Source organism: Schistocerca cancellata, chromosome 8 (genome assembly GCF_023864275.1).
Source record: "Schistocerca cancellata isolate TAMUIC-IGC-003103 chromosome 8, iqSchCanc2.1, whole genome shotgun sequence".
In the NCBI taxonomy this organism is placed as follows: Eukaryota; Metazoa; Arthropoda; class Insecta; order Orthoptera; family Acrididae; genus Schistocerca; species Schistocerca cancellata.
In genome coordinates this window covers 399,440,562-399,464,983 of record NC_064633.1, presented here as the reverse complement: position 1 = coordinate 399,464,983, position 24,422 = coordinate 399,440,562, and the positions used below count along the sequence as shown (strand labels likewise).

Below are 24,422 nucleotides of genomic sequence, written 5' to 3'. Positions count from 1 at the left end.
CCAATTTAAGTCATTCGATGGCTCTCCATCAGAGATAACTTGCTGCATCTTCCCTACCAAGAAACCCTCAATCCGATCAGAAAACTTCGCTTGGTACTTCATACGATCAAACTTTTTATAATACGCTTAGGTGTAGGGCTTTCAAATGCTTTTTGAAAATCGATAAATAGTGTATCTACCTGCCTGCCTTGACTCATGGCTTTCGATAGGTCATGTGAGAAAAATGCAAGATGGGTTTCACATGATTGATGTTTTCGAAATCCATGATGCTTGGCACGGAGGAGGTCATTCTGTTCGAGGTTCCTCATTACGTTACAGCATCAAATGGATCTCAAGGATACTGGACGAAATTTTTGTGGCTACGTCTGCTACCCTTCATGTAGATGCGTGTGACCTGTACCCCCTTCCAACTACTGGGCACGCTTTTGTGTTCGAGGGATGTAAGGTAGATTATAATTAACAGTGGGGCTAACTCAGCTCTGATAGGGATTCCATATGGCCCTGGGGCTTTGTTCAATTTTATCAGTTTTAGCTGTCTCCCAATGCCACTGACACTAATATCTATTTCACTCATCTTTCCAACAGTACAAGAATTAAACGGGGACAATACAACTGGGTTTTCCTTTGTAAAGGAACTTTTGAAAACAGAGTTAAGCATTTTTTACTTTTGCTTTGCTATTCTCAATTCAGTTCCTGTCTCGCCCGTGAGTAACTGGACACTAACTTCGGTGCTATTAACAGCCTTTACATACGATGAGAATTTATTTCGGTTTTGTGGAAGATATTTTGAAAATATTCTGCTACAGTAGTCATTGACGGCTTCACGTATTGCTCTCTCGCCAGCCACATGCGTTTAATTGGCCCAAATGGCTCTGAGCACCATAGGACTTAATATCTGAGGTCATCAGTCGCCTAGACGTAGAACTACTTAAACCTGACTAACCTAAGGACATCACACACATCCCTGCCCGAGGCAGGATTCGAACCTGCGACCGTAACAGCAGCGCGGTTCCGGACTGAATAGCCTAGAAACGCTCGGCCTCAGCGGCCGGCAGCGTTTAATGCAGCATCTCTCCATTTATAGGCCTATGCTTTGCTTTATATCTTTTACAAAGTAGTCTGTGTTTCAGTAGAAGTTTCCTTACAGTCACTGCATACGAACTGTTCTACTGGCTATATATCTACACAGCGTATGGTCAGTTACTAAGCGCGAGCCATCATCAGTCTTCTGACTGGTTTGATGCGAGTCGCCACGGATTCCTCTTCCGTTCCAACCTTATTTCACAGTAGCAATTTCAACCTACTTCCTCAATTATTTGTTGGATGTATTCCAGCCTCTGTCTTCCTATACAGTTTTTTCCCTCTACAGCTCCCTCTAATAATATAGAAGTTAATCCCTGATGTATATATTCCTTTTCTCGCCAATTCTGTGGAGAACGGCCACATTCCATAGCTTATCAGTCCACATAATTTTCAACAATCTTCTATAGCACCGTATCTCAAATACTTCTTTTCCGGTTCCCCATAGTGCAGGCTTTACTACCATACAATGCTGTGCTCCAAACGTACATTCTCAGAAATTTCTCTTATGCCCTTCTTGCTGCGTCCGTCATGGCTTATTTTGCTGCGTACGTAGCAGAATTTCTCTACTTCGTCTACTTAGATGTTAAGTTTCTCCCTGTTCTCATGTCTGCTACTTCTCACTACTTTCTTCCTTCTTCAATTTATTCTCAATCTATTTTCTGTACTCACTAGGCTGTTCATTTCATTCAACAGATCATGTAATTCTTCTTCACTTTAACCGAGGCTAGCAATTTCGTCAGCGAATCTTATCATTGAAATTTTTTCACCTTGTATTTTAATTCCACTCTTGAACCTTCCTTTTATTTCCGCCATTGATGAAGTAATGTACAGACTGAACAGTAGAGGCGAAAGACTACATCCCTGTCTTATACCCTTTTTAATCCGAGCTCTTCGTTCTTCTTCTTCTTCATCTCTTATTGTTCCTATACTGAGCTAAAAGCATCAATTCCTCACCGAGGTATGCCACTACTGTTTCTTTGTCTACTTTGCTGAACTTATAATCTTTCTTTTTGTTTTAGCTGCCCTTTGCACTTTGGTATTCATTGTTGCTGTAAACGCCTCACCGTTGCTGAAAACAGTTTCGCTGCAGACATTCTCAAGGAGGTCAGGTCTATTTTTTGCCGTTAGATCTAACAAATTTTCACTATTAGTGGGGTTCCGACCTGTCTGTTCCAGATACTTTACGGAGAAGGTATTTAATAATGTTTCACGCGATGTCTTGTCACACCCAGTTGATTCTTGGATGGTTAAAGTCTCCTGCGATAATTACAGTGTGATTGGGTTACTTACGTACATGCGAACTCAGATTTTCTCTACAGTTTTCGGTTACATCAGGAGGCGAATCTGGTGGTCGACGGTAGATTCCAGTTATAATTCTTTGCCCACCTTTAATACTGAGTCTTGCCCAAACAATTTTATACGTAGAATCGACCGTGTCAGAAAGGTTTGTGAGACACTCCACGGAGATAAAGTGACACAAGGCGCCTAATGGATGTTTATATTATTATTTTGAGAGTCGCATTAAACCGCTAATACTTCATGTATACCTAAGAAAGATTTTAGCTTCAGAAACAACCTCTGAGTAAATGACATGTTAGTAAATTATTTCGTTATTCTAAATTTTGAGAAAAATGGTCTCCCATGTTGTCTTATTCTTCCAAATCCAATTGAAACAAATAATTGTAAAAAACGGTTCCATTCCTATAGAGTAAAATTCAAGTATGAATAATTCATTTTGGCATTCGTAATTTTTTAGGGAAAACGTCTCCCCTGTTGTCTAGCTCTTGCAAAGTTTAAACAAATAAATAGTGATTCCACACAAAAATGCGGCGTTCTGTGGCAGCTGGTATTATCAACAGTAATTTACATCTGAGTACAGACTTCAGACAACACACATTTTGACACATAAATTATACAAGTGCTCTTTTTAAAATGGAACTCTTCCAGTGGAAATTGCTTTTGGTGTTGAGAGCTCATGAGATGAAGTTTGTGGTTCGCATGCTGTCATGCAAAAATAATTTCTCAACCTAGATAACGACTCGATTTAATCAGCTGCGTAACAGATCAGTGTGTTTTAATTCCGGGTGCATCCCAGAGGTGAATTTGTACTGTATTGTTTAATGATTTTACAAACATTTGCCCTCTCCGATGAGGTTGAAATTTGCAGCAGACCTTGTGACACAAGTCCGTCGTTTGTAGAATGCACCAACAGATCGCTACGTTATCAAGCGTTTGCGTTAATTGATATTTTTATCTGTCTTGTAGCGCAGACTGCCGAATTTTTAATAAAAACCGCTTTTTTTTGGATAAAGCAGTGATCTGTGATAACATGCTCATGAACGATTTATCATTAGACAACAAACCACTTGAGTGGTACCAGGTACTATGTTTCACACTGAAATTCTGAGAAAGACGTGTGAGACCTCCTCGATGATGACTCTCATAATTGTTGTTTCCCTGTGGAGGAAGAGATAATTCTTCCACCAAGTCTGGTGATTATATCGTTAATGAGTGACAAAACACTTACGATGCCTCTTGAAAGTCTATGTATAAGTGTTTTGTTGCCTTCCCTGCGGCGGCAGTTCAATGTGATTTGCTGATTGTTTGATATATCTAATCTCACTAAGAGCCCTGTGAGCTTCGATCTGCTGATTTTGCTGACAATAATGAATACATAAGACAATGCTCATGATTACGTCGAGACCATCAACAATAAAATTTCCTGCTCTCTTACTAAATCTTTTAGAGAAGAACGACATAGCTTATTAACATTCGTAAATACAATTTTTTTATTGACACCTGCTCATTCTCAAGTATAACCTAGCAACCATTCTCTATCAAACGCATGAAGTTAAAGTTTCTAAATATAGTCATTCTTCTAAATACAGGATGTCGCGAACTTTTAGAATAAAAATGATGCAGATGGAAAAGACTTTGAAATTATTTTGAGGTAAGTAACCAACGGACGGAAATGTGTGTTTCAAGCATTGCGACGCATTCAACGAACTATACGTCTGAGGCACATTTTTATACAAATCCTATGTTTCACGTTGAAGATTGCAAGAAACTGCGTCGTTCGATTCACAGAGAGATGGCAGAGGTATCCGATAAAGAATTATTCGCACAGAGCAGATTGACGAGATTGTATTTCATCGTATGGGACAATATTCATCTCCAAGTAATCATCAATTTGCCCCGGCATTGCATGTTCGGAAGAACATGTCATAAGTTACCCCTACCATGAACAACAAGGGGATCACCAGCTTACCTAAGCTACTGCTCAGAAATGTTCTTTGGTTCAGATCGCTGTGTTATTTGATTAAATCTCAGTGAAATGTAAAATGAATTTGTAATCGAGCTATGTTTCTTAGCCAGACACGCCCGGTGGCTTCAGAAATTCTATTTTTTAGTGTTTTAGTTCCGTGTATCGAAGTAAGAATTCATAAAGACCAAATAGCATCAGGACTCTGTCTATGTCTCCGTTAGTTGTATATTACGTGATGAAATACACGTGTCCATATGTAAAAGAAAAATGACTACGTTTACCTGTGCCCGTCACTTTTTATTTACTCTCACGACACGTTCCGAGGGTTTCCACCATCATCTTGAGGTGTCTCAGTGGATTACATTAAATTTTCGTTTCCTGGGCGTAGCCAGTTGTTAGTTTGTGGGAGATGAAAAAACTTGGATTTGATGGTCGAGCGGCTGCTCATAAGCCACGCATCATGCCGGTAAATGCCAAACGACGCCTCGCTTGGTGTAAGGAGCGTAAACATTGGACGATTGAACAGTGGAAAAACGTTGTGTCGATTGACGAATCACGCTACACAATGTGGCGATCCGATAGCAGGATGTGGGTATGGCGAATGCCCACGGAACGTCATCTACCAGCGTGTGGAGTGCCAACAGTAAAATTCGGAGGCGTTGGTGTTGTGGTGTGGACGTGTTTTCCATGGAGGGGTTTTACACCCCTTCTTGTTTTGCGTGGTACTATCAAGCACAGGTCTACATTAATATTTTAAGCACCTTATTGCTTCCATATGTTGAAGAGCAATTCGGGGATAGCTATTGAATCCTTCAACACGAGCGAGCACCTGTTCATAATTTACAATGTGGCGATCCGATGACAGGATGTTGGGTATGGCGAATCTGCCAGCGTGTGGAGTGCCAACGGTAAAATTCGGAGGCGGTGGCGTTATGGTGTGGTCGTATTTTTTGTGGAGGGGACTTGCACTCCTTTTGCATGGCACTATCAAGAATAGGCCTAAAATGATGTTTTAAGCACCTTCTTGCTTCTCACTGTTGAAGAACAATTCGGGGATGGCGATTGCATCTTTCAACACGACCGAGCACCTGTTAATAATTTACGGTCTGTGGCGGAGTAGTTACACGACAAAAAATCCCTGTAATGGACTGGCCTGTGCAGAGGTCTGACCTGAACTGACCTGAATCCTATAGAACACCTCTGGGATGTTTTGGAATGCCGACGTCGTGCCGACATCGATACCTCTCCTCAGTGCAGCACTCCGTGAAGAATGGGCTGCCATTCCCCAAGAAACCTTCCAACGCCTGACTGGACGTATTCCTGCGTGAGTGGAAGCTGTCACCAAGGCTAAGGGTGGACCAACACCATATTGAATTCCAGCATTACCGATGGATGGCACTATGAACTTGTAATTTTTTTTCAGCCAGGTGTCAGGATACTTTTGATCATATAGTGTATCTTCTGTTAGAATAAATAATCTGCTACATCGCTGTGTCTTTTGGAGATTATTTACTGTAATAGAAGCTCTGTTTTTCTACACACCTCGAAGTTGTTTACTTCAAATGTTGTAGTGAAAAGGTGATTACGCTTTGCTTCCGCTTCATAATGGTCTTCTGATAGAAATTGATAGCATTGAGCTTAAAAATAAACAGCTGAATGTCATTTTCAGTGAAGTTTCATAGCTCTCTAATTTGTAGAGAGATGCACGCTTACAATAAAGATACTCACCAAAATCACCGCGCCGCAGTACCGTAGCATACCACCAGACGAACCAAAACAAATAGAGGCAGTCCACTGCTAAAGTGCAGTGTAATGCTGTAATTGGTCTAGTTCAAATGAAGGAGAACAACGCTCCATGCTGAACTAGTGGAAGCGTATGCTAACGATTACCATTATACGATACAGTGCTTAGGGGAGGCAGATGATTCTAGTGTATGACTGTCTGAATGACGAAGAATGAAGTGGCAGGCCATGTCGCTCTGAGGAATCACAAGAGATGTCGAGGAACTGGCGCTCTGAAATCGGCGTATCACAATCGATGTGACGGTAGAAAAATTGAAAATCAGTCATGTGCCAGTTTCCAACATCTTGGACGACAGTTTAAAGTTGACACCTCGCGGCGCATTTTGTTTCGCGACTGATCAGTTGTTCGCCACCCAGAAAATTGAAAGAAAGGACGCTATCTGTAAAGGATAATCATCTGAGGATCACGGTGATTTATATATTTTTGTAAGTGTGGCAGAACTTATGTGCAGCAGTCTATAAGGACTATTGCTGACCGTTGTGTTTAACATTAGTATATTTGAAGAGAAGAGAATCCTGACTCATGTTCGGAACTTTATGGGATTGTACGATTAGGATAGACGTGGAAATTAAACTGTGTGACGGCAGCAATGCATGAAAGTGGGTGCTTGAGAAAGATAGGTCGCAGACGATGATGTTTACCGTCTGTTAATGAATGATGGCGCCACAACTGCCGCTGGATGGCGACTGCAAAAGTAATCTGTAGGTGCAGAAGGAACCACGTCAGCATTCACCTTCTCCATTATGTCATGTACAACGTAGCCAATCGAATCTCTAGCCATAAAAATGAGAGACTCGCGTATTTCGCGGCTGTCGGGCCTACAGTAGAGCCAGTAAAGGAAATATCCCTGTGAGCTAGTCACATTGTTGCCATCTTTCAACTGCGAAGCACAAAATATGCAGGCGAAAACAGTAGCCTGCTGTAGAGCTTTGAGCTGTGATCAGACGTTAGACGATTGGTAGAGGTAGATGCGCGAAGAAGCCGTGCCAAGGTCACTGAAACTGTCAGAGATTTTCTTTCGCCGACTCTAAGATAGCCCTTGATGGCGATATGGAGACTGTCATCAAAAGCTTGGAATTTTGTCCGAATCTGATGTGACAAGTTAGTCTAGAGTTTTTTTGTCAAAGACTACGCCGTAAACGATTTAGTAGTTTTATTAAAACTCGTTTTGAAACATCTACTGCGAAAAGTGTGTAGGCAGTATAGTGCTACGCCTCTTCACACTGAACTCAGGCTTGAGGCTGAACTCAGCTGCTGCTTCACATCAGTTCATTTGAGCAAATGTGGTACTGAGAGAAGAAAACGTCCCCAAGAGAGGACAGCTTTTTAAAATAATACAAGCAATAGAGACCCTAAACTGCGATTTTAGTGATCATAAATAAATATTTCAGGTGATTCTAGAACTTGAGTGAACAGTGTGTGTGACACTGGCTTTTATAAAGTGCTTATTTCTCATAACGCGTCGATCCTTGAAGTGCTTCTTGGAATATCAATACAAAATCGTCTGTGAAGTAATGATTGGTTGTTTGAAAACGAACAAATGTACAGAGCGAAGTAAAGCAGCAGGTGTCATCCTAATTAAAAGAAATTTATCTTCTTGGACAGGAACTTACCAGAAACAGGACCGACCTGGCCACAGTTGGACAAGGTCCTCAACAAATAGGTACTCACAAGGTATAATTTGAGGGGATGGTGACGGAACGTGTGGGAGAAGATTCATCAAAGAACAGCCGTCAACGTAGTTGTTAGTATCAAAATTCCAGTTAGTTTACATGTATGAGTATGTAACCAGAAGGCTATTCACCTCACAGAGATCTTCTTCGACATGCAACATTGTCGAACGTGATCGTTTTGGTGATCCAGGTGTTATGGTATAGGCATTCATGATGTTTATGGTCGTACTAGCCTTTAAATCATTGAACATGGTACAATCACTGGTCAGCGTTATTGTGACACAATACTCCTTCCCAATGTGCGTCTTTTCTGGGGTCCTCTTGGTCCTGACTTCTTTTTTATGAGTGACAATATTCGACCGCATCGAACTGTGGACGTGGAGGAGCTCTTGTAAGGTGATGATTTCGGCGAATGTACTGGCTTCCCCGTTCTCCCGATTTAAATCACACCGAGTGTGTGTGAACTTCTTTGAGGAGACGTATTCCAACACGTCCACTAACACCGACCACTATTCAACAGTTGTAAATTACATAGGTGGAGGAATGGAACTCCTTACCAACATTGTGGATATCCTGAAAGCACATTACAGGGCATGCACTGCCTCCGTCGTGACCACACACCTTACACCTTATTAAGAACCATGTCCCGCCTTTTGTAATGACCACGGGACCGTCCCAAATAGCTGTGACTTTAGTGCAATTATTGTCTTTGAATAAAAGTGTCATTTCTTTTCATCACATTGAGGATTTCTGTCAGGTACCTTGTGATACTGTACTGTAATAGTCCTTTCTATGTACGGTCCACGTTTCACCGAGGCTATGTTACTCGGTAGGGTCATGTCACACGACAGCTACTTTCGCCTTTACGTTTTGCACGCCAGAGTACTTTTGATGCTGAAAATACACGAGACCGCGACGTTAGAAACACGTGTCTGTGCAGAAGCTTACCGATGGAGCCGACGCGGTAGTTGAAGGTGACCAGCAGGACTCCGTGGTCCATGAAGTAGTCTGGTGGTTTGTTGGTGGCGCTGCCGCGGGCGAAGCGGCCGCCGTAGATGTAGAACATGACGGCCAGCGGGGAGCTGGAGCTGGAGTTCTGCAGCGGCACGTACACGTTGATGTAGAGGCAGTCCTCGCTGCCGGTGCCCTCCTGAGGACACTGGTCGCTCATGGTCAGCGCGTCGCGGACTCCGGACCAATTGGCCGCCGGCTGCGGCGCCTGAGCACGCAAAATAAGACCACCTATAAGCTACGGCGTTCTTCAGCCGGTAATCTAAACTACACCGCCCAGCAGACTGAAATGAATTAGGCAGTTTTCAGGCGTGATTCATCTACACATCTGTATTTCGAAAGCCACCGTAGAGTGTTTATTGTAGGAAGAATGACTGACTGTAACACTCTGTACAGACTAAATTTCTCAGATTTTCTAGTTGTGAGACATATGAAAAGAAGAAATGTGCTGCCCGACTATTCCTGAAGCGTGCTCTCCATAAATTTCAACAGTACACTCCTCCATGAGGAGCAACGCTTCTCCTGTTGCGTCTGCCACTTGGATCTGTTGACCACTTGCACAACTCTTTCCCACTCGTGACGAAACGCGCTGCTCTATGATGGGTCTTCTCTGTCTCTTGTACTAATCCAACCTTTTCTGGATTGCTGACTGAGTCATACTGAAGAATCAGCCAAACTATTGTTCTGGAAGGCACTTCGTAATGGTCCTGTTAAATAAATATTTTTCTGCCCCCCCTCCCCCCAGAAATATTAATTTCAAATACACGAGAGGGAAATATTAATTTCAGATTGGTGATGAGTGATAGGAGAAGGCCGATAAGTGGATAAAAATCCTTTTGTTAATGGTTTTTGGGAAAATTTGATGTATGTAACCTACAAAGAACTTCTGAGCCGAAGGCCAGCTTCGAGTTCCAGAGACTGCAGTATCTGAAAGAATGATGTTGATGTGGTGGAGGTGTGGAAGAAACTGATCAGATCACACTGAGTTTACAACCACTGGGTACATGCGGAAACAAGATAATTAACATAGTGCATTATTCAGTCTTAGCATTGTGTCCATTCTGGACTGAGATGTTTATATTTGCTCTAGGTTATGATTAGTGTGTTTGTGGTTAACGTTTTAGAAGACTGTTAGGAAGTTCAGTTCTATGAGGTACATTAACTTTGCTGTTACTGGCAGAATATACAGGATGTTAGTGATATATGTGCAGGTGAGAATTTGTACCTTAATATGCACCCGCTTCAGCAAAGCAGTTGTTTTTTCTTGGCATCTACCAGTTTTCCTGCAAACACATTACATATGTACCACGAAATGGGCTATGCCTGCAGTATCGACTACCGTTTTTACATCCACGTGTCCACATTTTAGTACTTAACTTGATGATGAGGGGAAAATAAGCATTAGTGGTTTCCTTGTACTACACGTATTTGGAGGTACTAACCAACCTGAAAATAAACTACTCACAATAGCTCCAGTTTTTAGCCTGTAAATGAAGTAAATGCTGGTGTAACGTGGTCCAGTATATTGTTCTTATCCATTAATACGAGTGGGAATATCTGCAATTATACTCCTAACACTCTGTAAAATTTTTTGTTAATTCAGTAGTCAGTCTCTCTTTAACTAAAAACAAATACTTCAGGAACAGGTGATCTTCAATAATATATCTCAGGGAGCATGAAGAGTTATCAGAGAAAGTGATTTATGCCGACATGCCATGATGTCTGCAATGCAATATAGTGGATTATTGTATAATATTCTCCCACAAACACTAGGCGAAATCATCTGTTTGGACCTTGCCAGAGGAGTCTTTTGGAACTTTTCACAGATGTTAGTAATAGTAGAATGACTTTCAAAATCTTTTTGCTTATTCCTGCCGAGGAAAACTAACTACAAGATCATAGTTAAAAACTAAAGGAAGATTATATTCTGGACATTATTTGGCTCTATTGTATTTTGTCGGATAACGGACCACGGTGTTGCTCTAAAATGTGAAATTCATTCACTCAAGATGATAACATCCATCACATCGATGTACATATCGTCCAGTGTCTAATTCTGTTGAGAGTAATGTGCAAGACTAACGAAAACTGTTCCAAGCATACTGTGGAAAGGTACACGAGAACTAGGCTGAAGTGAGTTTGTAACATCAATAATCGACAGATGTAAGTATAATTCGTTTAAGTTCTCTGCCGACATTGTACACTAGTGTATCTGCATTGTCAATATCTTTGGTCTATAAATATTTAGTAATTATTTTAATTATTTTGGCGTTTTAAGGAATTATATAGTAACTGTACCTTTGGTTTTATATGTAATACTCTGTGAATGTAATAATTTGTACAAACTTTGTGTATTTTACTGGTCCATAAGTAGGGAAGCTAAATGTATAACCTGTAACAAAGCCCCGCTGCTACGGAAGCAGTTTGGCGGGACTGGAAGAGATGGACTTGGCGCGCAAGGCTTTTTTGTTTGTGGCGAGTGATATAGTCGCCTTCTGACTGTGACACTGAGACAAGAAGAGCTACCGAGCATGTAAATTAGCCTCGGACTGAACGTAAAGTGGCCTACAGCACATAGTATCATTATTGATCCTGTCTGGTTACATTTACGACATCAAGAAGATTTATATCAGGGCGTGGCTAACATTAAGAACCTTGGTTGCCTTATAGCTAATTTCATAGCCACTGCAATTTTCCACAAGCGCTACCACCTTCAGCAGAACTGTTATCGAAATATGTACATCCTATGGACCAGGTATTATGTATTGAATAACAACTTTTTGTGGAACTCATATCTTACGCGTGGACACCCGTGATTATATCCATTCAAATTGGTAGACCAGTACAATCAGTTATCCTGCACCAAAACGTTTCTTTTAAGCAATGACTGTACCGCCCGTTTGTATAGAGTAACTTCATGTGCAAATTTATGAAGTTATGAAGTCCACAGTAGTCAGTTCTGTTTCAAAATCATGATGGTTTTTTGTGATAGTTAATTCAAATAATAATAGTTCATGCTATTTCCAGTCGGACTTTGTTAGTAGGTTTATATGTCATTCTGCATTTGCTCATTGTACTGCATAACAGTTTTTGTCATTACCAAGTGTTATTGTGAGACAGTGTGTATTGCCACATTTATTGGCCATTCCGCGCTCTGCATAAGGGTTAGCTGTGGTGCTGTTTGATAGGGCAAGTTACTGTATTATATTGAGAGTAACTGTGTTAGAAGAGATTAGTTCGGTTATGAAGTCAGGTTAGTATTTTTAGGTGAAGCTTCTTTCCATTTTGCCATAAAACTTGACACCGCATTGCCTAATTAGGCTGGTGACCGTGTGTACATATATAGTACAACTCCATTCAAAACCCGTTTACGTTGCTGTTGTTACTGTTTCACTAACTTCGCGATTACGAAATTACAGATTCCTTGTCATTACGTATTGTTACGGTCAGGCTCAACCCTTCACAGAAGGGACTATTTGGTAAGGGCCGGTAGTGTTACAAGTTTATCTTATATTTAATTAATTGCTGGGTGTACAGTCTTTTTTATTGTTGCATGGAACTGAGGCTACAATTGATTCCTTGTTTTGTCTCGTAGTACTCTTTGGAACTTAGTTGAGTCCATAGCGGCAGAACATTAACAGCAGTCAGATGTGTATCCTAGAGCCTTAGTTATGTTTTTACATTGAAAAGCTAATTTTCTTAGGGTATTTTCGTTTTAGGTCCCTTATAGCAGTGGTTGACCTGCCACAAACTATAATAAATCAAATTATAGAACGAACTCAAGATCGAATCCTTTGAATTTTTTTGAAAAGGGAGCCGCCACAACTTCTTTACTGGATAAATACAATTTCTTTCAATGAATCAGAGTCTGCGATTTACTTTTCTTGCTGCTACTTTATGAGATCACTCTGGATGGTAACTTCTAGGTATTTTACTGTAATTATTGTTTCGAGTGATAAGTAGAACTTTCTGTACAAGCGTAATGCACTTACTATCTTTTTCCCTTGTATATTCACTACTAACACATCTGTCTACATCTTCCCAACCTACTGCACAATGAATGGTAGAGGCTACTTCATGCCAATATTTCTTTTTAAACCCGTGTTCCTCAGTAGTTTCCGTGCCTTCATTACTTCTGTTTTTATCTTAAGCATACTTGCAATTTAAAAATGTCTTGCACCAGAAGCATTTCTCTTTTACTTAAAAAAGTCATCAACATTTTGCACCGTTTATAAGTAATTATATTTTCTACTGCAGTGTAAATTAATGCACAATCGACTCGCTAGATGGGGCCTCGTCTTACAAGAATTTAATTTTTAAATCTAGCAATATCTGATGAAACAAATGTGGTTCCCGATGCTTTATCATGTCTGCTGGAGAATTTAAAAGGTACATGATGAGTCCACCTGTCGGAAAACCAAGATTAATTTTAAAAACGGCATGGAAGAACAGTAAAAATGCGCAAGTTTCTACATACCATAAAATCTGAGCAGGTGACGGATGAAATATTAAAAATCATTAATACAATGCATCAGGATCAAATACAGAATACAATTTGGCAATTTTACGTTATTCATAATGGTGTTTTCCACTGCAGATTGCACTTAACCTGAAAATCATGGAGATTTTGCATACCAAAACACAGTATTTACGGTCTGATTAAATGAACACATACTAGTTTCGCACTTGTACGTTTGAATAAATGATGAAAACAAGATAAATGATCTTCAGCAACATGTCAGCGAGTATGGAGAGTTATCAGAGCATTTATGTCAATGTAACTAGGAGTCTACAGCCAGACATAACTCCTAATATTCTCCCACAAGCCATAGACGAAATCGTCTTCTTGGATCTCTTCAGACCACACCCTCAGTCTCGCGTAAATTTCTCACAGATCTTAGTAGTAATCGAATTTATTTCAAAATTTTTGCACTTCTTCCTGTCAAGAAAAGCCAACAGAAAGATCTTAGTTAAAAAACAAAAGGAAGATTATTTTCTGAATATCATTTGGCCACAGCGTATCTTTTCATACAATGGACCATAACATAGCTGTAAAATGTGGAACATTGTTACGGCTACATATCGTCCAGTGTCTAACCCTGCTGGCCGTAACATGTGAGTGTTAGGGAGTCTGTTCATACTGCGGAAAGAAACATAAAAATTGGATTAATAAGTTGTCTGCCATTCTGTACAGTTTTACTTGACAAAAGGACCACAATGCTTTCGATGAGATTGTTGATTTTCTGTCACGAACAGGGCTGATCACCAAAGAATGACGGCGAGTACATTACGGATGATAGAGAAGACAGTTCTGCCTAGGAAAATAAAACATGGCCGCCCATCGTATATAAGCTCGGATATTATGTGCTGACACGATAACGTTTCAAGTCTTTAAAGGCAAAAGGTGAAATTAAAAAAAAAATCTGCATTATTATTTGGGACCCTTTAGAATTCGAGATATATTGCATCCAAATTTTGTCACTTTGTAGAGGCTAAATGGCAAAAAATGCTCTGGTATTCATAATGTGGAGAACATTAAGATGAACCATCAATAAATGGAAGAGAATGAAAGCGAATTGATGCAGGAATGAAATTTTCGTATTGTCATTGTACACTCCTGGAAATGGAAAAAAGAACACATTGACACCGGTGTGTCAGACCCACCATACTTGCTCCGGACACTGCGAGAGGGCTGTACAAGCAATGATCACACGCACGGCACAGCGGACACACCAGGAACCGCGGTGTTGGCCGTCGAATGGCGCTAGCTGCGCAGCATTTGTGCACCGCCGCCGTCAGTGTCAGCCAGTTTGCCGTAGCATACGGAGCTCCATCGCAGTCTTTAACACTGGTAGCATGCCGCGACAGCGTGGACGTGAACCGTATGTGCAGCTGACGGACTTTGAGCGAGGGCGTATAGTGGGCATGCGGGAGGCCGGGTGGACGTACCGCCGAATTGCTCAACACGTGTGGCGTGAGGTCTCCACAGTACATCGATGTTGTCGCCAGTGGTCGGCGGAAGGTGCACGTGCCCGTCGACCTGGGACCGGACCGCAGCGACGCACGGATGCACGCCAAGACCGTAGGATCCTACGCAGTGCCGTAGGGGACCGCACCGCCACTTCCCAGCAAATTAGGGACACTGTTGCTCCTGGGGTATCGGCGAGGACCATTCGCAACCGTCTCCATGAAGCTGGGCTACGGTCCCGCACACCGTTAGGCAGTCTTCCGCTCACGCCCCAACATCGTGCAGCCCGCCTCCAGTGGTGTCGCGACAGGCGTGAATGGAGGGACGAATGGAGACGTGTCGTCTTCAGCGATGAGAGTCGCTTCTGCCTTGGTGCCAATGATGGTCGTATGTGTGTTTGGCGCCGTGCAGGTGAGCGCCACAATCAGGACTGCATACGACCGAGGCACACAGGGCCAACACCCGGCATCATGGTGTGGGGAGCGATCTCCTACACTGGCCGTACACCACTGGTGATCGTCGAGGGGACACTGAATAGTGCACGGTACATCCAAACCGTCATCGAACCCATCGTTCTACCATTCCTAGACCGGCAAGGGAACTTGCTGTTCCAACAGGACAATGCACGTCCGCATGTATCCCTTGCCACCCAACGTGCTCTAGAAGGTGTAAGTCAACTACCCTGGCCAGCAAGATCTCCGGATCTGTCCCCCATTGAGCATGTTTGGGACTGGATGAAGCGTCGTCTCACGCGGTCTGCACGTCCAGCACGAACGCTGGTCCAACTGAGGCGCCAGGTGGAAATGGCATGGCAAGCCGTTCCACAGGACTACATCCAGCATCTCTACGATCGTCTCCATGGGAGAATAGCAGCCTGCATTGCTGCGAAAGGTGGATATACACTGTACTAGTGCCGACATTGTGCATGCTCTGTTGCCTGTGTCTATGTGCCTGTGGTTCTGTCAGTGTGATCATGTGATGTATCTGACCCCAGTAATGTGTCAATAAAGTTTCCCCTTCCTGGGACAATGAATTCACGGTGTTCCTATTTCAATTTCCAGGAGTGTATTAGGATATGACAGACTGACTGGATATCTTTCCCAGTGATTTGATGTAAGAAATTGGTTGAGCATGCGCCTTGCGATTAGGTTAGAGACCAGTACTTCTGTACCAGTGAACTAGTGTGGAAACACAATCAGTGTGAATGACGAGACTGAATGATGGTGTGTAAAAAATCACGTTTTGGTGCCGTCTCGCGTTAATTGCCTGTGATTATTTACATGTTCGACGTCATGGACAGTGTGAGCTTTGTTTTGGGAGTGACTCCGTCGTCTCGTTTCTTTCTTTCAGAGCAAAGCCACATCATAGTCTATCGAATAAGGTGGCTGACAGGAGAAGTCTGATGTCACAGGACTTGATCTCAGGAGTTGTATCTTCCACTGAGTGGCGCTGCCAATTTCCGCTGCGTCAAACAGGCTGCGCGCTAGCGGCCACTGAGAGCAACATGGAATCGGTTTACTTATGAAGAAAGCTACACAAGACAACGTTATGCCAGGAATCCTCAGTTGTGTGTAACGAATTAAGTGCTGGCCATTTGTTTTACAAACCAGAGAAACCACTCAGCGCAATGAGTGATTCAGTGAAATAGTGCGATGTAAAACGTGTTTACGTTTGAATATTCCAAAGTTTTTACGTATTTATGCACAAGCACGCATTTATTCAATGTAAACTGTGGAGCAGAAGTCTACCTCTGCCCCGTCTAACTTACTTTCTTTATTTTTGAACCGATTAATTATTGACATTTATGTGTTATCTTTGATAGCTATGCATCCTATTAGTACTTTTTAGATGAAACGGTTACTCTTACTACCTGTTTAATTATTTGATGTCTGTCTACAATTATAATACTAGTTAGAGGATCATTTTGCCTCAAAATAAAACTTTTTTTCACCTAATGAATTCTATTTAAAGGAAGATTAGAACTGACAAGAAGGATCAAGAATGTTCTGATTTAGAGGTAGTTAATTTTTTCTGTGACAAACATTAAAATGCAAGAAAAAAAGACAATTCTGAGTTACATTGCAATTAGTAGACAATGAATTAATGCCATACACTTCCTTTACTCATTTCGCTAAATATGTTACACAGATAACAACGTTTCTTAAAAGTTTAATTATGCATTTGGTATTATGAAGATACAATTGAGAATTTTTCTGAAATGTGCTTATTAATTAATAGTTACCTTCATGCTAATTGCTGTAGTTCTAGATAATGGACAAATTGTATTTTTTGTCGGTTTTCCAGTTACATTTGTTTCATATTCACATTTGTAAGATTATTTTCTGATGTCTCCTGTCTTTATTCTTTCGAAGTTACTTTCCTATGTAGAGACATTTGATATGAGTATATAATCCATGCAAGTGTTGATTTAGTATAATGTAATATTTGTAATCTTATTGATTATAAACTGCAGCTGCTGACGGTTTTCTCATGTCCACGTTAAGAAGTTATCTCTGCCAACTGACAATAACTTCATATACAGCTGTGGTAGTGGCTGGATACTTAGAGTTTGCCGTTGTCGTTGGGTGGCTGCGCTTGCTAACGTATTCTCGAACTAATTGTTTTGTCGTGTTCTGAAGGTATTAAAGTTTCGGTGTGGAGTGATAAACGTTGTACTGTGGCACGAAGGACGTTGCTAAAACTGAGTGTAGTTTAATTGGTTCGAAACGAGTTATAATTTCAGTAATAATTTGTACAGTCTGAGATCCGGTAACGACTGGTATCAACCGAACTTCTGTCCGTTTCCCAAAAAAGGATAGAATATCACTAGAGCATTGAGGATAGGGAAGAGGCAGCATCACTTGTGGTCACCTTCTACCAATGGCTGTTGTCTTATTCTCGTGATGCCTAAGCGTAGTATACAATGGTGGCAGCAGAATTCCAGCTCAACCTTCTTCCAATGTCAGATCCCTCAATTTACTCAGCTGCCAAGGGAACATTGCCAAAAGTCAATAACTGGCCTGGATGAAACTTCACGTGTTTGTAGAAGTGGCAACAGAGTGGAACACGTATTTTTTTGTGTTTGATTTCATTTTAAGGGATGAAACACACCCAGAAAGGTAATTTGGATTTTAGGTTCAAATGGTTCAAATGGCTCTGAGCACTACGGGACTTCAACTTCTGAGGTCGCCAGTCCTCTAGAACTTAGAACTACGTACACCTAACTAACCTAAGGACATCACACACATCCATGCCCGAGGCAGGATTCGAACCTGCGACCGTTGCGATCACGTGGTTTCAGACTGTAGAGCCTAGAACCGCACGGCCACTCCGGCCGGCTGTATTTTAGGGTTTGAGGTAATGCATTCTAAACGATGGTATATAAAAATGTTGTTCATATAAAATTGATACGTCATTAATGTTGTTGAAAATTGTATAATCAAAATTTAATTTGAATTTTTTGCAAAATACCAAACCACCGTTAATTAATTTTTAAAAATCAAATCTTTTGTTACAACATAAATTTAAAAAATCTTTCAAGCCACATACATCCCTGTGCAAGAAAGCTGGTTTCTTAACTACCACTTCTGGAAAATAAGCTGTACCCACTGTTCTGTCGAAGTACTTTCAACATCCCTAAGTAAACTATCTGAACATTAATTAATATTTTAATTATTTATTTTACTTGTAATTGTTGTATGTTTTAAAGTGTTATTTGACGTATCACATTGATTTCTTTGTTTGCCTTTTCAAATACGTGTATTTGTTAATTGAAACTGACGGCACTGGTACAACCATAAGATATATATACAGCTTTCAATGTTGGAAGAACTTTGTGAGAAGATTTCCATGTCTAATTCTGCTGCATGATTATGATGCCAGTCTCAGCATGAGAAACACTACACTCAAGCTGTAGTCATTAGTGCATAACCAGTTCTCTTTGCCATGGCTTACCAATGTACTGAAATACGCTTGATACAAATCAGGATACTTAGAGGATCACTTATGAAAATTTGAAATCCTCCTAAATTTTGTTTTATATTTTCTTCTCCGTCGTGCATATTACCTGAAGAGATTTCGTTCATTTTATGTGCATGGTGTAAAAACACGTAATGGTAAGAACATTTATTTACAGATTATTATTATTGTAATTATTTTCTATCAAAATAATGAGTTACTACTTTCAGTTAACAAAACATAAGTATGTGCAATGGTAAACTAGAAAACAAAACAAAAAAGAGACCAATGTAAAACATACAATAATAATTTAAAACATAAAAAATATAAGTAAAATAAATGATTAGAGTAGTAATGTACGTTTAGATATTTTAATCAGGTAAGTTGAATATACTCCGACAGCGCATAGTGCTTATTTCCCCGAAAAGGTATTTCAGAAACCAGCTTTATTACACAAACTCTGAGTCTGAGATATTATTGTCGCGAGAGGTAGCCAGCGAACAGTTGTTGAGAGGAGTCGGACGCAGCCTGGCGTGGAGAAAAGCCGCGCGTCAGGAGAGGTGTCAGCCTACCCAGGCGTCAGAGGAAATTTTGGTATTAATCGAGGATTTTCGGTAATTTGCCTTTTTGCTGTGCGTAGCCGTTGCTTGCTTGGTCACTGAAGAGTCTTTGTGGGATCTGTGTGAGTACCTTGAAAGTAATATTCGTATCTAAGTTGTGATGAGATACGTTATTACTGATTAAAGACATTGTGGAATAATTAAAGTTTTTGATAATCAAACTGTCGAAGAAAAAAGAAGTCTGAGTAAAGTTTGTCAGTTTTTGAATCGTCGATTTTCAGAACAGAATAAATTAAAAGTTTTTATTGATTACTTTCATATTTTACACCGCTTAAGACTTGTTGATCGAACCCCTCCTTATCATTCAGTTTCTATAATAAAAAGAAAAAGGGGAGTATTTGCATCAGCAGTTGTGGCCATGCATTGCACTCTGCATGGATCGGAGTATTTCTTTTGAATTATTGTAGCATTTTGTTGGATGCAGAATATTCACGCAGTTGCAGCAATACAGTGTTAATTGTTAGGAAATGTTAAATAAGAATTTAAAAATCGCATTCACACGTAAGAGAAATGATTTTTCGTGATTTATAGGGGGAGTAATTGAGTAATTAAGTTCTGATATTTATTCTCTGTCAGAATATTCACACGTCCGATAGTAGGAAGTTCGAGAAAATGTTTGAGTACTGACATTTCGGAATAAGGTTTTAATAATACAACTTGTACGGCTACATATTAGATTTTATAATATCGATAGTAAAGTTTCACTACTTAGCCTAGCAATTTTATGAGAAAATACACTCCTGGAAATTGAAATAAGAACACCGTGAATTCATTGTCCCAGGAAGGGGAAACTTTATTGACACATTCCTGGGGTCAGGTACATCACATGATCACACTGACAGAACCACAGGCACATAGACACAGGCAACAGAGCATGCACAATGTCGGCACTAGTACAGTGTATATCCACCTTTCGAAGCAATGCAGGCTGCTATTCTCCCATGAAGACGATCGTAGAGATGCTGGATGTAGTCCTGTGGAACGGCTTGCCATGCCATTTCCACCTGGCGCCTCAGTTGGACCAGCGTTCGTGCTGGACGTGCAGACCGCGTGAGACGACGCTTCATCCAGTCCCAAACATGCTCAATGGGGGACAGATCCGGAGATCTTGCTGGCCAGGGTAGTTGACTTACACCTTCTAGAGCACGTTGGGTGGCACGGGATACATGCGGACGTGCATTGTCCTGTTGGAACAGCAAGTTCCCTTGCCGGTCTAGGAATGGTAGAACGATGGGTTCGATGACGGTTTGGATGTACCGTGCACTATTCAGTGTCCCCTCGACGATCACCAGTGGTGTACGGCCAGTGTAGGAGATCACTCCCCACACCATGATGCCGGGTGTTGGCCCTGTGTGCCTCGGTCGTATGCAGTCCTGATTGTGGCGCTCACCTGCACGGCGCCAAACACGCATACGACCATCATTGGCACCAAGGCAGAAGCGACTCTCATCGCTGAAGACGACACGTCTCCATTCGTCCCTCCATTCACGCCTGTCGCGACACCACTGGAGGCGGGCTGCACGATGTTGGGGCGTGAGCGGAAGACGGCCTAACGGTGTGCGGGACCGTAGCCCAGCTTCATGGAGACGGTTGCGAATGGTCCTCGCCGATACCCCAGGAGCAACAGTGTCCCTAATTTGCTGGGAAGTGGCGGTGCGGTCCCCTACGGCACTGCGTAGGATCCTACGGTCTTGGCGTGCATCCGTGCGTCGCTGTGGTCCGGTGCCAGGTCGACGGGCACGTGCACCTTCCGCCGACCACTGGCGACAACATCGATGTACTGTGGAGACCTCACGCCCCACGTGTTGAGCAATTCGGCGGTACGTCCACCTGGCCTCCCGCATGCCCACTATACGCCCTCGCTCAAAGTCCGTCAACTGCACATACGGTTCACGTCCACGCTGTCGCGGCATGCTACCAGTGTTAAAGACTGCGATGGAGCTCCGTATGCCACGGCAAACTGGCTGACACTGACGGCGGCGGTGCACAAATGCTGCGCAGCTAGCGCCATTCTACGGCCAACACCGCGGTTCCTGGTGTGTCCGCTGTGCCGTGCGTGTGATCATTGCTTGTACAGCCCTCTCGCAGTGTCCGGAGCAAGTATGGTGGGTCTTACACACCGGTGTCAATGTGTTCTTTTTTCCATTTCCAGGAGTGTATATGGATAACGATAATATTGTCAGAAACAGAGCTTTACACATTTCCGTGTGTTTGTTGCCGTAATAATGATTTTTGATGATTAAACTTTCACCAGGCTTATTATAATAATAATAATAACAATAATTTTTGATAGTAAAACTTCCGACACACCAACCTTTGTATGAAAAACACTTTTTATATGCAATCGTTTCGAAAATATTCCCTCTAAACCTGAAATGCCAAATTACCTTCCAGGGTGTTTTGCCGCTTAAAAGTTAAATTAGACACAAACAAAAAAATACGTATTGCACTCTGTTGCCCCCTCTCCACACCCGTCAAGTTTCATCAGAATCATTTATTGACACTTGTTAATTTAACTTTGTGAATTTTGCGAGAACATTGTGGGCTTTCTTCTTCAAATCCCCATTCAGCTCCACAGATCATCTCGTATTTGCATACGGTTGCACCGACCTATGACGTAACTATCAACCTGTCTTTCATTTCGTTCGATGTGGATTGTCACGCCTACTTGATAAGGACCTTGGAACAGTGCTCCAGAATTGATCGCACTAGTGTGTTGCATGTTACTTCCGCGATGCACTCTCCCGGAATGTTTCCAACAACCCCAAGTCTTCCTTTCACCTTTCCTGCCACAGGGTTTGCGAGTTCGTCCCAATTCATGTCGCTTATTAGTGTTATTCCTAAATACTTGCATGATGTGAAATTTTCAAGTTGCTAACTACTTGTAATCAATTACTACAAGGTTCTTGCTTCTTCTTACAGATATTATCATGCTTTTATGCATATTTAAAAACAGCTGTTACTCATTACTCCAAATCCAAATTTTATCTAAATCTTTCCCCATTTCCTTACTATCTTCTAACGACAAGACTTCCATGCAGACAAAACATCATCAGCGAGCAATTTAATAGTTCTCTAATGTTCGCAAAATAAGTAAACGATTTATCAAACAGAGTCAGAAACAGACTTTGTTATGACATCTGATATGTTTATGTTGAACGTTTGCCGTCCAGTATAACGTACCTGGGTCTGTTAGTCAAACATCGTCCCAACAGCATATATCAAGAGATACTTCGTATGATTTTATCTTGATTATCAATCGAAAATGTGGTATAGTGTCAGACACTTTTCGTAATCTATGAAGACGAAATCTACCTGCATCTACTTCTTTCAAGATATTATGTGTGAGAAAAGCGAACTGTTTTTCATATGAGCGTTCTTTTTCTGAACCGGGGCTGATTTTTGGATAGGAGCCTCTGTTTCACCAGGAATGCCGTAATGTTTGAGCTCGGAATACTCTTTAAGATTCCGTACAAGATGCTCGTTAACAGTATCGGTATGTAATTCCACTGTAACGTGAGACAAGACAATGGATCGTTGATGTAAGCATACTGCTTGTCACAAACCGCTGGCACAGCGCTATGCCTAGGAGCTGCAACATGACTATCCTGTCCGTAATTAGCGAACCTAACAATAACCTAGAATCGATTTGGCAGTGTTCTGGCAAATGATGTACGTGAAAACTGCGGCACCTACTGCAACAAACCCGTCCTGTATCATACAGGTACTGATCGTCCGATAAGGCTGGCCACAAATGGGTGAGTCATCGAGTCAGCGTCCGCTGCCTGTAGGCTTCTGGCCTGACGTTAACGTCCCACAACCGCCAGTCCTGACAGGATCGCCTGCTAGCGTGTCCATCCACAATATCAATGGACTGAGCGTCGAACCGAGGCTCTCCCAGCGGCCGATCACATGGACTCTCACGGAGGCCAGGCGCTGTCAGCCAGAGATCATGGTCGGGGTTCGTACCTCGGATGTCTACGCCTCCATCAAACACCAAGGATGGGCACGATTCATGCTAGTCTTGCTAACAGCAAAGCAGGGCCAAACTGCCCCGCCAAAGTCTTACGCAACCCGGACTATAGCTGACCTAAAAATTTACAAGGACTTTCTTTAAATCTCAGATCGGTTGCGAAATTAAAACCTCAGTGAAAACCTGATGAAGCTTTGTGCAGATGTGTTGTGCAGTGTCTCTAATATTCCCGTCGATCCCGTCATTTCGTACTTCTCAGTTCTGAGCTCACAGTGAGCGCGTGAAGATACCTGGAATAAGAGAGTCTCCTGCCAAACGTGAAGACCCTGCTCAGGGACCCCGCCTGATGTCTTGAAACCTACACAACGTAACTCTTATACTTTCCTTCTTAATGACAAAACTCATCCGCACTCTACAGGAGAAATGACGATACTCCTGCAGCGTTTCCGATGGGAAGTGTTTGATAGCCTACCGTACAGCCCGGACTTGGCTCTCTCTGATTTCACCTCTTCACTCACATGAACCGCTGCCTATGAGGTCAGCATTTTGGCACAGACAGAGAGGTACAGTCCAGCTTGGAGAACTGGCGGTTACTATGTAGAAAGTAGCTGGAATCAGTAGCTAAATGTAGCAAATAAAAAATCTTTGACTTTCACAGTGATTTCCATTTCGCAACCGATTGGAGGTTGAAAAAAATAGTCCTCGCGTAATGCAAGGTCGCTTCACCCCCGAGCTGTGTAGTCAGCACGCAAATGGGCGTCCATCCACTGGGCACGGTGAACAGTGGGTCCGACCTCCACCACTCTGCCTGATATGGGCACGAGCCTGTTATTATAAATTGTTGACAAATAAATAAATAAATGTTTCAGCTGCCCACAGCTTAACCTACCCCGCTAACTCCTCCAGGGAACACCCGCACACTTACACCACGCATCTATATTTTTCGTAAACTAGAGTGATTTGCACTCTGTATAACATAGCTCACTGTCGCACTCTTCGAGAGACATGGAGAAAGGAAGGAAAATTAGAGTATAACGGCCCATCGACAGCACGGCTGGATTACAAAAG

General features: G+C 41.9%; 1 protein-coding gene across 1 annotated transcript in view; it reads right to left on the bottom strand.

Annotated features, from left to right (window-relative positions):
* LOC126095117 (venom carboxylesterase-6-like) overlaps positions 1–24,422 on the bottom strand; it is a 116,192-nt gene that overhangs the window by 53,472 nt on the left and 38,298 nt on the right. Inside the window, exon 3 of the mRNA XM_049909825.1 lies at positions 8,774–9,044. Within this exon, the coding sequence (XP_049765782.1) occupies positions 8,774–9,044 (271 nt within the window). The remainder of the gene's footprint in view (positions 1–8,773; positions 9,045–24,422) is intronic.